The sequence below is a fragment of the Cervus elaphus genome, chromosome 9 (genome assembly GCF_910594005.1).
Source record: "Cervus elaphus chromosome 9, mCerEla1.1, whole genome shotgun sequence".
NCBI lineage: Eukaryota > Metazoa > Chordata > Mammalia > Artiodactyla > Cervidae > Cervus > Cervus elaphus.
In genome coordinates this window covers 53,002,073-53,018,441 of record NC_057823.1, presented here as the reverse complement: position 1 = coordinate 53,018,441, position 16,369 = coordinate 53,002,073, and the positions used below count along the sequence as shown (strand labels likewise).

Sequence of the window (16,369 nt, the reverse complement as noted above, 5' to 3'; positions counted from 1 at the left end):
ACTAACGATAATTACCCACATTCAATTTTATATTTCTATCTGAGCAAAGTGGTGGGAAGAGACTTTATCCTTAAAGAGGAAAAGCTGTTAGCCTGTGAGATAATTTTATACCTATTTCCATAAGATTATATAGGAAACCATGGTTTGCTTTACTTGTTCAAAGTACCTCATGACGACAATTAATGGTAGGAAAAAGGAGTTTAACTGCCACAGAATCTGCAAGCTCAGCAAGGAAATTTTCAGTTGTGTAACAAATTCAATGACATCAGCAGAGTAAATTCTTAAGTTCCGCAAGCTCCTCCAACATTATTTTAAAACACCCTTGTATAGTTCCTATGTAATTTGTATTTAAGATTAAGAAAACTAGGTTAAGAGGTCAACACTAAGACTGGTAATTAATTATGACCACACTGGACATTCTCAGATTTAAAATCTTATATAAATAGTAAGATCCAAAATAAGACAAGAATTTTGAGAATAGTAACAGAAAGAAATGGCTCTAACTTGTTAAATAAAATACAAAGAGCAAAAGATTAAAAAGAGTAACTTATTTAACTGAAATTGAGACAAAAAGCCCAAAATTTAGGCAGCAGAAAAAGCAGAGAATGGTGAAATTAATGCACAAAAGGCAGTTCTTCCCCAAATATCCAATGACTGAATATCAGTAACCATAGAAGTGTGTGATTGCCTAGATACACATCAAAGCACTAATAAAAGCTATAATATCATGAATAAGTCAAGTTGGTGAAAAATATTCCTAGAAGCTGAAGCAACTCCTTCAATTTAGGGGGAAAGGAGAGAATGTTAAACAAGTGTCCTTTTAGCAACAAAATTTTCAGTATGTAGGAAAGTAGCAGATGTCATTATATAAAAGATGTCATAAAAGAGCTCCTTCTTCCTCAAACATCTTGCACTGTCAGAGAAATAAATAAATCTATTCATTTGGTAGCACTGAGTGACATCATAAATTAATATTTAGGAACATAGGTGAAGTTACCATCTTATCTCTTTGGCGTGGTTTCTATCCTACTTCCTCAACTTTCACTTTTCCTCCATTAATTAAAAATGTTTCCAATAGGGTACTATGATACAGAGAGAGCTTAGAATGTGGCCTTTATTTTTTACTGGAAGTGAGAAAATGAGGTGGATATATACTTGTCAAATATTTAGTTTACTATAGAAATGAGTTTAATTCTATTAATCATTTTTGGGTCTAAACAATTAGTCCACTGGGAAACAGAAAAATAATGGCCAAAGGAAAATAATGAATGACATACAACTGGACCAAGGTTAAGTCAGTGTCCAAAAATAGAGTATCTGTGTTATACACCAACAGATTAAATCAACTGCTTTTACTATAAGCAGTTATATGTGAAAAGATATTAAATTTGGGCAAATGTAAATCCATACTGCCATGATTACTAATGGAAATCTACTAGAGAATATTATTAGTAAAACTTTCAGAGGAATATTCAACCTCATTTACTGTACATATAATTTTTCTATATAATTTTAATGCTTTGCTATTAAACTGAGAACTTTTCATGTTACCTACTCCAATAAACAACTCAGGGATATAAAGCAGTATGTTAACCTAATGCTTACTTTTCATGTATATTTTTGTTTTCAATCTTTTCCCTACAATTTAGAATACTACTTCTTAAGTTCTTAAACATCCTCTTTAAATACAATGTTACTCTGCTTAAAAATTCTTAACAAATTTCTCTTGCCTTCAGAATAATCTATATTCTTATCCTGGCATTTATTAATTTATTCAACAAATATTTAACGGCTAGTACAAGCAAGCCACAGTGGACCATACAAAGATGAGCAACATAAACCCTGCCCTCAAAGAGCTTACAGTCTAAAAAGGGAGATAAAAATGTATAAACTGAAGCACTGGCAGGTATGGAAATGCAATGGGGTGTAAAATACAGTAACCTAACAAATTGCTGGTGGGAGTGTAAACTGCTGTAGCATTCTAGAGAGTGAATTCATAGTACTTTGTCAGATAAACATTATGCATTTCTATGACAGGCAATTCTGCTCCTGAGTTTATCCCAAAGAAATTCTCACACAGATCCATAAGGGGACTGTACCAGAATTTTCACCATAGCATTGTCTGTGTTGGTGGGGAAAGAGAGACAATCTGGGTGCCCATTACTGAGAGAAAGGACAAGTGAAAAACAGGATATACAGGATAAACACTATGCTACAGGTAGAAACAATCTAGAGGTAGACATATGGATGGATCTTAAAAACAGTGTTGGGCTTCCCTGGTAGTCCACTGTTTAAGAATCTGCCTTAAAGCAGGGGACACTAGTTCGATCCCTGGTCCAGGAAGATTTCACAGGCTGTGGGGCAACCAAGTCCATGCACCACAACTACCAAGCCTACGTGTTACAACTACTGAAGTCTGCACACCTTGAGCCTGTGCTCCTCGATAAGAGAAGCCACCTCAATGAAAGCCTGCACACTCTAAAGAAGGTCCACTGCAGCAAAATATAGATAAATAGAAGATATTGAAAAAAATATTAAATGAAAAAAGTAAAAACCAAACAGGACATACAGCATATCACTTGTGTAAATTAAAATATAAAGAAGTGAACATCTTATAAGAACTTGTAAGAACAAAAAAATCTACAAATTAAACACATTAGAATGACTGACTGAGGGGAAATATGTATGGGTATGGAGAGAGTGATAAAAAGGAATAAAGTAAAACAAGACAGGAACCATGATGACAAAGTCCAGGAATTAAGTATGATTAACCCAACCTTCCATACTTGAAGTTCAAAGGGGAAGTGAAGGTGTAGGAGTGACCACAGACAGAAGGAAGATCCAATAAATACCACAGGAATTCAGGGAAAAGAAATGACTCCTCAAGAGGGGTTGAGGTGCACACAAAAGAAGTGTATTTTTTATCTTGATATCATTTTAATGTTTTGCAATAGATTAGTTAGTTCTAAGCTATACAACTGCATAGAATAATCAGACTCATAATTTAGGATCTCAGTAGAGTCAGTTACTATAATAAATTACATGCAAGAAGTGGCTTCAGTCAACAAATTTCTTTACAAAATTAAATTTGGGTGGTGGTGGTCCCTGGGAACCAATGTTCCCTGATGGTCCAGTGGTTAAGAATTTGCCTGTCAATGCAGGGAACATGGGTTGATTCCTATTTGGGGAACTAAGATCCCAATGCCACAGGGCAGCTAAGCCTTGTGTATCACAAGAGAAGCCACTGCAATGAGAAGCCTGCACTCTGCAACCAGAGAGTAGCCCCCATTCACCACAACTAAAGAAACCCATGTGCAGCAACGAAGACCCAGTGCTGCCAAAAATAAATAAACAAATAAATTTATTTAAAAATTAAATATGGAAAGACAAAGGTTTGATATTACTTATGTATCCTTTCCCAAGTGTACTCATAACTATAGATGATAAAGCAAAGCAATGCTAGGAAACTGAGTATATCACTCTTACCCAGCTTCATTTTTTTTTTTTTAATAAAGGTGTTTCTGAGGCCTTTATCAACGTCAGCTAGGATCTCAAATCTTTGAGAACTAACAATGGACAAGTGAAATTAGTTGCCTAAACCAGGAGACTATAGTCAAGATGGATGAAGCCTGGACGAATGGTGCACATGAAAGAAGAATGTTTGAGTAGAATATATAAAAAAACACCTGGGTAAGACTTACGGGCATGAATATATTTTAAAAGGATGCAAATATGCATAAAGACTTCAGACAGGAGTAAAATATTATAAACTTGAAAAGATAATTGCTAAGAGGAAAAGACTCCTAGAGAATAAGAATCCTCTCTCCAACCCTAGTTACATATGCAATGCAGATATCTATGGACTTAGAAAAAACAAAAAGGATCAAACAGCAAATTCATCACTCAAAGGAACTTCTCCAGAGACATAAGTGAGAAATTTTAGGCAGGAAAATTAAGAAGAAAATAATATATCTTTAATAATTTAAGATAGCTTTTTCTATCCACACAGGTATATTTTTACACCATCAATTTATTTTTCCTAATTTATAGTCATATAATATTCTATGATGCACTCAAACACAATGCATTATTACACCTTCATCCTGCAAAAAAAATGTTGGGGTTGGCAATACCGCTTGGTATCTGGCAACAGCAAGTGCCAACTGTCTAGATACAAGTGTTAATTTTTTCCTTCCCTAATAATTTAGTAAAATGAAAGATTCCGTAAAAGGTATGTTCAGTTTAATACTATTCAGTAAATAATAAAACATCAAAGTGAAGAAAATAAGTAGATACTAAGTATAAGAAGATATTTCAGTAAGCAAAAATACGATTACTCACTTGAGTATCAACTTAAAAATCATGTCCCAAACATTTCGGTTGACTTACATGGTAGATCTAAATTAAAAATGTCTTACTTCCTTTCTGTACATACTGTGTCCTTCCTAGCTCATTTCTTGGTTATTCTGTGGCTCTGTGTCAATAAATATTTTTTCAATTATTTCTTACTTAGTACTGAATTTCTCTAGTTAAAGTTACTACAGTCCTCTATAGGATATAGTCAAACAAAAAAACAACAAAACCTGAGGCTTTTAGGTTCAAATACTTTACTAAAGCCTATTAGCTGGTTAGGATCCTCAGATTCTTAACAAGTACATGCTTAATTTGCTTTTTATTTCTTAAGACTAAAAATAGCAGTCTTCATTTTCTGAAGTTAGAATAGCTTGGAAGCCAAAGGAAAACTGCTAGAATTAGCTTAAGTCAGAGAGACTACAGAAAAAAAAAGTTGTATTAAAGATACTAAAACATACTTACACACTTGATTATGATTTCAAACATCTACAACTTGTCATATAATGAATGAAATATGCTTATAAGTTGGTTTTATCTGTAATAGTTTTTAATACTTTACATATTACCTATTTATTTCAGAGAGCTCAGATATGACAACCATAAATGATTATCAAGTGTAGGTACTTTATATCTACAAATGAAAATGTAGCAGAAAAACAACAGAGCTCATAAACTTGAGTCCTTTAAACAGTGTATCGTCCTCCTTAATATTCCACTTGACTGTTATTCATATACTTTTTAATAGTTGTTTGTCTATGTTCACATACTGACAGATGTTAATCCATTCAGTGAAATGGATTTCATGAAAGAACCTAAATATAATTCTTAAATTGACACTCAATGAATTGCATCAATGATAATAGGACTTGACTGATAGCAAACACATATTTTCATTCTTCATATTATTCATATTATTGTTACTTTAATATAATGAAGTACTTGGTATATGCTTATTTTTGGCAGTGCCAGATGAAAACTACACCTAGAAGTATGTTACCATTTTAATAAATCATTTTCCTAGTACTTCTGTCTTTTCTATTTTAAATGGTATATAAGATGATTAGCATTTGTCAGAATTACCTACCTCAATTCTAGATATACAGTAACTGTGTACCATGAAAGTATCTTTATGAATTCACACATTAGGTGATAAAAATGCCCATTTTAAGGAAAATAATTCAAGAACTAACCTTTTTGTACTCCTAAAATGGCAGGAGAACTCTCCTGTAAAGTTCTGTCAGGTTCCTGAGGAGGTACAACCATAGCGAGAGTATGCATTGGCACACGTGGAACCTAAAAAATCAACTCAGAAAAAAATGATCTCAGACCAAAGAATAAAACAAACGTCCATAAATGAAACAGAGATCTTGATTTAGATTTTCTTCATATACCACCAAATGAAACAGAGATTTTGTTTTAGATTTTCTTCATATACCACCTAATTAACTTTCTTTAAAAGAAGAAGAGTGAAAGGAAGATGAGAAAGAAGGAGCAGCAGCATTGTTTACCAAGCAATAATTTCTGACAATACTGACAGGGCAAATTCAGGCAATTTACACATAGTCCATGCTTTAAGCTAAATGGAATTAATATCACTCTCTTGTTAAGGAGCAAGCCTTGCTGGTTTCAATTATAGCTAGGAGTAAAAGTAACATATTCAACTGATCAATTTACCCTTGTTCAAATTCTATAGGTCAAAAGAAAAAAATCCAACATATTTCCCAAATTAGTGTATTTCAGCAGTTCTCAGGATACCGTTGTAGAAAAGAACTTAAGATGTCACTGAACTTTGTATACTTATTATACTCTCTACATTCTCTCTGTATTTTTAGGTAGGTTTAAAAATTAAAGAATTTTTGGTGCAAATATCACTCACACTTTCCTCATTGACAAGAGTAGCTATCTCTAGGATATCTCTAGAAAAGGTATTTCCAGGATATCTCTTAAAGAGTCCTTTGGACTACAAAGAGATCAAACCAGTCAATCTTAAAGGAAATCAACCTTGAATATTCACTGGAAGGACTGCTGCTGAAGCTGAAAAAGACTTTGGCCACCTGATGTGAAGAGCCGACTCATTGGAAAAGATCCTGATGCTAGGAAAGAGTGAAGGCAAAAGGAGAAGCGGGCGGTACAGGAAAAGATGGTTAGATAGTGTCACCAACTCAATGGACATAAGTTTGAGCAAACTCCAGGAGACAGTGGAGGACAGAGGAGTCTGGCATGCTACAGCTCATGGGGTCGCAAAGAGTTGGACATGACTTAATAACTGAATAAAAACAAGTAGGATAATTAACACTCTTGGGAGGTACTAAGGGAAGAGCTTTCTCTTGTTTAACAACCCTAAAGACCTAGCTGAATAAAAGGACAACTTGGAATACTTATATGGTATCAAGTGTGTTTTTTTTTTTAAGAACTAAACACTATTTTCAGTAAATAAAGACAATTAAAAAATTTCCATGTACTTTTCAAGAAAAGCTCAAAAGAATTTAGGACAAGATTTATTCAAATTTTAAAAGAGAAATAAGCCCATTTTATCTAAGGCTAATTTTAAACAAAAATTTCCAATTTGAAGAATATTTATAAGTTTAAGTTCTATTTTATATTACCTGAGATTGATCTTGAGAAGGTGGGGTAAGCTGAGACACATCTGTGGTAGGAACTGACAGAACATTGTTTGGATAATCCAAAAGATAAGAAACAACATTAGTATGACCACCTTTTGCAGCTTCAATGAGCATTGTTGAGCCATCCTGAGAAAAATTGATATTGTAATTAATTATTTGTCAATTTCTTTTAATAATATGATTACTAAATATGTTTAGTTTCTTAGCTCATATAAAATCAAAACTTAAACAGTAATGAATATTAATAATATTAAGCACTAAAATATCTGAAATATATTTTAATAATGATATATAATTTCCTTCTTTTGAAGTAGAATACCTTGAGACGATGAGTAGGGTCAGCCCCATGAGCCAAGAGTAGCTCCACCACTGCCAGGTGACCCCCTGCACATGCCAGTGACACTACTGTATGATCATTATTGGCTGTAGCTCTATTCACATTAGCACCTTCAAAGAAAAATAAAAAGCAATCTTAGCAAAGCCAGCTCAGACAATATGATTTTTGAAACATTTCTTTAGTACAACATAGACATAAAAAAGTACAAAAATCATAGGTGTATAGTATGAAATATTTCTCAAAGTGAACACACTTGTGTAACCAGCACCCAAATCAAGAAACAGATTATCCACATTCAAGAAGCCCCACTTTGTGTACTCTTTCAGTCACTACCCACCCCTCCAATGATAAATACTATCCTGACTTCCAAACTGATTTTAGGTTTTGAACTTTGTATGAATGAAATCATATAGTGAACTCTTTTTGTGCCTGGCTTCTTTCACTCAATATAATATTTGTGAGAGTCATCTACATTGTTGCAGTCCATTCATTCAATACCACTTCTAAGATGAAAAATCTAGATTAATAAATATATATAGTTTAATATATACACAAGCACCAAATAATACTATTGTATGTAACTCTAAAGACATTTTTGATCTACTTCTAAAATGTGGCAGTATAGCCAGGTCTCAAGGTAGAGAACTTTTGAAACAATATTTAAGAGAAATATAATTTTTCATATTGTGTATTTTAAGAGTTAGAGACCTGGACATGAAGAGAAGACATAAGATCATCTGAATATATTGAAAAGCAATTTAGTAAGTTGTTCAATAGCTCTGTAATATAACCTAAAAAAAGTCTAAATGCAAAATCTTTTCTTAGCCTCTTTTTTTGGTAAATTAATTTTGATCCCCAGGAAAAAAAGACATTATTTTTAGTTCAACTACCTTTTAAAATCCCAAATGGATTCAATTAGATAGTTAAGACTACAGCAATGTTTGGTCTTCCTTTTTCCTTAATACCAGATTTATTTTATGAAAGAAAAATAAACCTATGGAAAACTATATTTAATTTTCAAAACTACCCAGCTGAACCTAATCCTAACTTACATTAAAGTACATTGGGGGGGGGGTACATTTGGGAAAGGCAAGGTACACCAATAAACATCCTCACATTAGCAACATGAGATTATTTTTAAGTTGTTAATACGGCTGACTTAACTGTACCATAAACAACGGTAGTAGACTTTGCCCCCTCTATCCTTCCCTATTTCCAGCAGAACTGCCCTAAGTGTTGAACAATACTGTATCTACTATATATATAGCTGGACATTTCACATTTGACTTTTCCAACTTTTGGGAGTAAGTATATACTGTTTGGTTGATGAAAACTCAAACTTGAAACTAATAAAGATTCCAGCAAAGTACCTTATGAACTCTGCTTCCTAAGAATATAAAGCAATAAAAGACTAGAATACAATACTCAGACTACAGGTAAAGTAGTTTTAACATGAATTGCAACAGTTCAGGAACTTTTTACAGAAGTTGCAGCTTGAAAATTCTCATTTGTACTTTCTTTACCTTTGCTAATAAGAAACTGCACGGTACACAAATGACCAGCTCTTGCAGCTTTCATTAAAGGTGTTCTTCCACCTTCAGATTCATGTTCCTAAAGAAACATAAAATAATCCGTTAGTGCCAATTCATTAACCATCTGTCTTAAACACTTAGTAGCAACGACCTAAGAAATAATGAAGATTTAATACTTACTCAATGCAATCACTTAGGCCACCTACCTCAATTCCTTGAAAATACAGGATTAATTTCAATCCACACTAGTTGGTGTAACTTTCTAAGAGCAAGTTCAGTTTTGCACACCAAACAGTAACCATTAAAAATTAGACTTATGTTTAGTTGGTCCCCAAAGAGAAATAACTGCATTTTTTTCTAATACTGTTTCCCTAATTATTCATCTGAACTCTGAAAAAGCCGCCTTAATTTTACAAGGTGATTATGAGGATCACAACATATCAGAAGCCAGTAAGAGTTCTATCAAAGGTGAGAAACCAGTCTGAAGAAAAACACTGTGGTATTTCAGGAGTAAAGGGAAAAGGAAAAAGAAAAACACAAATGAGCAGAATTTTTAAGAGTAAAATTAAATGCTTGAACAGTCAAGGCAAAAGAAGCAGTCTTACAATAGCAGAAAGATAGTGTTCTTCCTAGGAAGTTTACCAGCAAGAAGAATGAATGATAAAACAGCTTCCAACCATTCTTTATTAACTCTAAGGGCCCATGGACAGAGGAGCCTGGAGAGTTGGACATGACTGAGTGACTAACACACACACACACACACACACACACACACACACACACACACACACGAAGAATGAATAACTATAGACAATGCCAAAATAATGTGGTTTTAGAATGGATTTTGAACTTAAATTCAAATATAGATAAATGTAATATTCTGGCCATTAACTTCAAACAAAACAGAATACACATGAAGAGCATACTCAGAAAGACACAGAAAGTCATGTCAATACACTATATACTGGAATTCTATCAGCTAAACATTGGAAAAGAAATTCCTCCTTTAGCAACTGCAATTTACCCTCTGTCTCAGGGCCCTTTTCCTTAAGCTGCTATCTCTTCCCTGTAACACTTCTTTGTTAGCTCCTTTTCATCCTTGTTTCAAGCGTCAGTTCCTCAAAGAAGATTATCCTGAACCTTCTTGACTAGATCAATTTTCCTACTATCAACTTATAAAGAGTTCTATGAATTGCTCCTTCATAAGTTCCAAACACATATTAGTTTGGGTAACTATTTGGGTAACATGTCCACCACTAAAATGCAAGCTTCATAAGAACAGCAATCATGTCCATTTCTGCTTACCATTATATACCTAATATCTAAAACAATTAAGTACTTGAATACTGTTTACCAAGAAGGTACCTAAGCATAACTGACCTCTCAAATCTTCCCTCTCATAGAAATGAAGGTTGAAGTTTAAATTTTCTACTAGGTAAATAAGAGAAAGAGAAGTTAACAATAAATTAAAAGTAGTAGCTAAAATTAGATTAAGAAATTGATTATCTACATCAGATGATACATTATTACTAGATCATGGGTGGGCAACACTAATGTCATTTTTCCTTTTTTTTTTTTTGGCTTTCTTATCTCTTAAGCCTGGCAGTGACACCCATCAATGCAACTAGATCCCATGAATAGTGGCAAAGACAAAAGATTCTGAAAGCCTTATTTAGAACAAACTTTTAATTAAATGTTAATTCTGTATATTTAAAATATTCCCATAGCTGTTAAAAAGAAGAAATCAAAGAGTATAATCCCAAGAGCCTCACCTCAATTTTGAAATTTCAAAATTCAACATACTAATAAAATTTTGGAAATAAAAGGTGTTAAAAGCTTCCTATTTTCCTCCCTATAAATATACATTCATTCCTTTGGTTTTGAACAATTATGTTTGAGGAAACAGCTGATAAGACAATGCTGCAATTTTATAATGGATTTACATTTCTTGTCCTAAAATTAAAAATGTATATCCCACAACATGTATCACTTGACCCAAAATATCTGATCACTAAGTCCTTCTTTTAGGATAGGAATCAAATTTATTTGTAAAGTTGACCCTTGAATAACATGGGGCTTGAACTGTGTGGGTCCATTTATATGTTGATAACTAAGTACTACACTACATGATCTGTGGTTGGTTGAACACACACTACATGATCTGTGGTTGGTTGATCAAAGGGATGCAGAACCCAGAACAACATGGGTAAAGTTACATGCAAATTTTCCACTACACAGGTGGGCATCCCTAACCCCCATGTTGTTAGAAGGTCTGCTGGCTACTTAATGAATAGTACTACTATTCACTTATGAATGTTGGGTTTATTATTTCAGCCAATATTTGTTCAGTATCAATAAAATTTTAGAAAAAAAATCATGATTTTTCCCTGCATAAATATACAAAATTACTTTTCAAGGCTACAAAATTACTTTTCAAGGCTACAAAGTTAGGTATTGTGCAGTTTAACTTTTCTCTTTTTTGAAGAGTAACTAGAAAAATTAAGGGATTATCTATTCTTTGAACATTTGGTAAAGCTCACCGATAAATCCTTCTGGGATGCTCTTACCCTTTTAGGAGATGAGTGGTTTTGAACTATTGACTCAATTTGTAAAATAGTTATTGTTTTATTGAGGTATGTGATTGTAGAACTTCCTTTTTTTGCGCTGCACAATGCAGCTTGCGCGATCCTAGTTCATCAACCAAGGACTGAACCTGGGAACTCAGCAGTGAAAGTGCAGAGTCCTAACCACTGGATCACCAGGGAATTTCCTGGAATCATTTTTGACAATTTATAGAAAAAATCAATGTTCATTTACTTCATCTAAGTATTCAAACTGATTGTTCATACTGCCCTATAAATGGAGTTCTCTACTATATCAAAGTTAAAACTCTATTTAAGTTTATACCATGGATCTGTGCCTTTTGCCCCTTTGAAAAAAGCTGGTCTTATTTAATCTATTTAAGAATTTTTAAAAAATCATCTTTTATTTTGCTGTTTACCCCTATTTTTTAAACTTTTTTTGTGTACTACTCAATATTAACTTTTTTTTTTAACCTTATGTCCTTCCTTCTTTGTGCTGTTGTTCTTTGAGTAGTTTCACTTCCTTTCATTACAGACATACACACACACACACAATTTTCCTTCTAGGGTCCACTTTAGCTGTATCCTCTCTCCCAAGTTTTAATGTGTAGTTTTGGTGATAACAACTAGTTTGTAGTTTTTACTGTGATTGCCTTTTAAACTCATGAATCATGTAAAAGTATTTTTCCTCATTTTCTAAGTGTACGGGATTTTTTAAAAAAAGTTTTATTGTCAATTTGTAATTTTAAAACTACAAAAGATCAGAGAATGTAGTTCATAGGATGAAAAAGTTTGTTTTAAAAACTTTTTTGGTGGCCTATCATGTATCATTTTTATGTATATTCAATGTATTGGAAAATAATATATTCCATATTTATTGGAAACAAAATTATAGCTCTCTTTAAGAACAAACTTGATTTTTCTATTCTTAGCAATTGTTTTATCTGTCAGTTTCATGGAGAAGTGTGGGAAAAAAATCCTATGAGTAGAAATGTAGAACTAATTTTCTTGTAACTGTACTTTTCTATTTTAATTGGAGGGTAGATGTTAGATACTGATAAGTGACTGATTATTATACCAATGGGAGAAGCATTTATTTATCTCTAAGAATAATTTTGGCTTAAAATTCCATTTTGATATTAATATTGTCTTACATAACATTTTCCATTATCTTGTCAATCTTTCCCTGTTATTTTGCTTTAGTTCTTTCCCCTGAAGACAGAACTTGCTAGATTTTGATTTTGAATCTAATTCAAAATTCTTTGCCCTTTTAACAAATGAGTTGAACAGGTTTGTATTTGTTCTGATTAATAATATATTTTTCTTAGAAAAAAAAAAGATTCTTTATTCAGTACCTGATTATTCTCTCCTGAACAACACAAGAATTCTAACATGGTTTTTGAACTTTCTAACATATCCTGCTGAATTACATACTATTTCTGTCTAGATTTTAGCACTACTTTGTTTTTAAGCATAAAAATTTAGGTTTTATACTCACAAATTTGTATTTATAGTTTACCAGCTTCTGTGCTTACCAAGGCTTCTTGCATCCCACACCTTCCTCTGGGGTTCTTTTTTCTTCTTACTGATGTGCATGTATTTTAGTAGTTCTTTTGGCAAGGGTCTGAGGTGGAAAACTTTTATTCTTTATAGATCTGAAAATATCTACATCTGAAAATTTAAGTATGTCTTCTTCTTTGGAATGCTAGCAGAGTACAGAATTCTGTATCATGTTATTATCTTCTGATATTTTGAGGATATTATCCTCTGCTGTTTTCTGTAATTACTATTGTTGATGAGGATCTATTGCCAAAAATGGAACTGTTCTTTGAGAATAATTCATTTTTCCTATAATAGCTTTTAAGATTTTTTTTCTTTATCCTTAAAATTGTACAGTTTCATTTGTCCTTCTTAGTGATTTTTTTCAACCAAGGATTCCTGTCAGCCTTCAGTTCTAGAAAATTCTCCATCACTATCTCTTCAAGCAGTTCTTAGTAATTTTTTTCAAAGACTCATGTCAGGTTTCAATTCTAGAAAATTCTCCATCATTATCTCTTCAAGCATTGCCTTTGCTTGCTATTTCTATTTTCTCCTTCAGCAACTTCAAATATATATATGGTAGAGTCTATTTCCTTTCTCTCAATTTCTCTTTTATATTTTCCATCTCTTTATTTTTGTGCTGTATTGTATTTATTTATCATTTGATTCATTAATTCCTTATTCAACTGTCCAACATACTGTTTGTCCTATACATTTTTATTTCCACAATTTTTTTTACTTGAAAGTTTAAGTATTTCATATCTACTTGACCTTAATTCATAATTATCAGCTCCTGTTTCACTGCCTCTCATTATTTTATGGCTATTGTTCTAGTTTAAGCATGTTTAAAATCTCTGATTAAAGTCTTTTATTCAATTTTATTGGGCCTATATTCTCCCAGTTTGCTGTCTGTCTGCTTGCATTTTGACTATCTCTCTTGATGTAGATTTGCTCCTGAGCTTTATAATTTTTCTTATTTGAAAAAGTTCATTTTGCATGGGAGTTGGTTTTTTTTCTTTTATTTCCATTTATAAACTTACCCCTTCTCATCAGATGGTCTGAAAGTTACCTTAGTCTGGTCCGTTTCAGAAGTAGACCTTTACCTGGCTTCTTTTCCCATGAAGTTATTTCTGTTCTTCTTTCTTCTTACTATATCAAATAATTATGTCCTCCAAGTTCTCAGCTACACTGCTGTCTTTGCCTCTTCCCTCTATGAAGAACAATCTGCTAATTTTTAATGGTAATCCTGGGCAGTTGCTTTGAGTTTTTTTCCACCCTGCTTCATAGGCTGGGTAATAATAAGGTACCAGTTTCATGCTTCAATCAAGTAGACTAAATCTATTGGCCTGCTCTATGTGAGATACATTTAGTTCTTATTCCCTTAAAGAAGGTGAAATTCAAGCCCCCAGTTCCCAACTTTTTAGGTTAGTTCTCCTTGAGCCTATAGCTTCAACTGTAGATCCAGAGTCCATTTTTAGGCCATAAAGTTCTTTAACCTTGTTTCTGAGTATAGCTACATATTTTTGGTTTAGTTTGTTTCTCTCCCATATTTTATTTACTGTATCTATGTACTTGACAGAACAGAGAGGTTTCAAAGTATATGAAGAGACTTTACCCTCTCAAAGGGAAGTTATTTGTTACTTGTATTTAAACAAATTTGAGACAGGATTCATTCACTATACAATGAACTAGAAGGAAAGAACTTGGCCTTTAAAAAAAAATTATAAGGAGTTTTGTGTATTGCACAGATAGTTTAGAGATCAAGAAAAAATTGATAAAAGCTTTCCAGCTTTAAGTAGTAAAATCTTAAAATATGTATATGTTATTCCTTAATGAAAAGTTATTTAAAAACTGGGAGGTCCTATTTAGTTTATTAAGGTAAACTAATCACTAATAGTTAAAATATATTGATAATTAGAACTTACAAGCCTGCTACACTTTTGTTCATAAAAAAGGTACTGCAAAGTTTTGGTTCTGATGCATAAATACTATGAGAAAAAAGGTATAAGTTTTTTCTACTTGGCTTTAGATAACAAAAAATTTAGATTAAGGTTTTTTTTCTTTAAAATAAGTCAATTTCCTTTAAAACCACAGTCCGGGGCACCCAAGGTATTTGTTGAAGATTGTCACTATATCACAGAGGCAGTGCTTCTTGCAGTTGAAGGAGGACAATGTCTTGGGGTAAGGACCAGAATCAGAGGGGAGGAGAAGGAAACTTGTTTTATACTATGTACGTACTAACGGCTTCTTACATCTCCCTTAGTGAATATGCTCTTCCAACCTACTACTCTGTATATTAATCATTACCTTAGCAATTTGTTACTGATCAGATTCACATCCCTCAATAGAACTGAGATGGAGAAAGATTAAGAGGCACCATATTGGGGGTTTGTATTTAGCTCAGTTTCTAAAAACAAGTAACAAAGACCAAAACCAAGTTCATTCAGTTTGGATGGGGGAAGGATGATGATAAAGCAAAGATGAGAACAAAACTCAACAATGATGCAGAATAATCTACAGACTCTACAGTATAGACAGCAGAGTCTCTACAATACAGACAGCAGTGTCTCAAAGTATGGAATATAAAGGACTTATGAGAATCTCCTGGTATACCATCTAAAGTGCAGACTCCCCATTTCAGATCTGCTGAATCTGAACCTCTAAAAGGAGGACTGCAAACCTAATTTTAAAAATTATCCTCCAATAAATAATAATGAAAATCCCAAGTCTTAAGACTTATAGCTAGAGATATATTTATAATCACATCTCCTTTAACAAATACAGGGAGAAAGAAATAACTTTATGTGAACTAACACTCAGTTTTACATTCTTGACAGGAGCCAGAGTTACTACATAAACTGAGCAAAAGTTTACATTTTCACGTAATATTTTGTGAAAGAAATTTATTTACTTTATTCCAAATACAATGACTGTATAACAACTTCTTGTTCCAAAGCCAATAAAGGTGATCCTTAATAAGCATTATGATTAAAAGTGGCTTGATACTGAAAATTTTATTTTAGATGGCCTAAATTGTGATGCAATCACAACTTATTCTTAATTTAAAAATTAAGCACTGCTGCTGAGTATAAACAAATCTCCCTGAATTATAATGGTTATTAAATTTGCTTGACTTTTAAAACCATTAGGGCAAAAATTCCACATGTTTTTTTTTTTTCAAAAGAAAAGAAATGTTTGTTTATAAACAACAATTTTAGAATGAGGCTACATGAGAGGCTATTAAGAAGAAAATTTTAATTTTACAGAAATTAGGGCATCAGCTAGTAAATGTGTCACTATTTTTTCTTGTTGTTGTTTGAAGATTATATAACAAATAATCCACTGTATCACTCTAAATCTGAGTTTCAGACTTTTGTTGAACAAAGTTGAATACAAAGGGCT

The 16,369-nt window shown here is 32.7% G+C and overlaps 1 protein-coding gene across 5 annotated transcripts in view; it reads right to left on the bottom strand.

Annotated features, from left to right (window-relative positions):
• LOC122700232 (ankyrin repeat and KH domain-containing protein 1) overlaps window positions 1-16,369 on the bottom strand; it is a 104,226-nt gene that overhangs the window by 31,329 nt on the left and 56,528 nt on the right. For all 5 annotated transcript variants that reach the window (XM_043912964.1, XM_043912965.1, XM_043912966.1 and 2 more), the window contains 4 exons: window positions 8,838-8,925; window positions 7,297-7,424; window positions 6,960-7,103; window positions 5,544-5,646 (listed from right to left, as the gene is read on the bottom strand). In XM_043912964.1, the coding sequence (XP_043768899.1) occupies window positions 5,544-5,646; window positions 6,960-7,103; window positions 7,297-7,424; window positions 8,838-8,925 (463 nt within the window). The remainder of the gene's footprint in view (window positions 1-5,543; window positions 5,647-6,959; window positions 7,104-7,296; window positions 7,425-8,837; window positions 8,926-16,369) is intronic.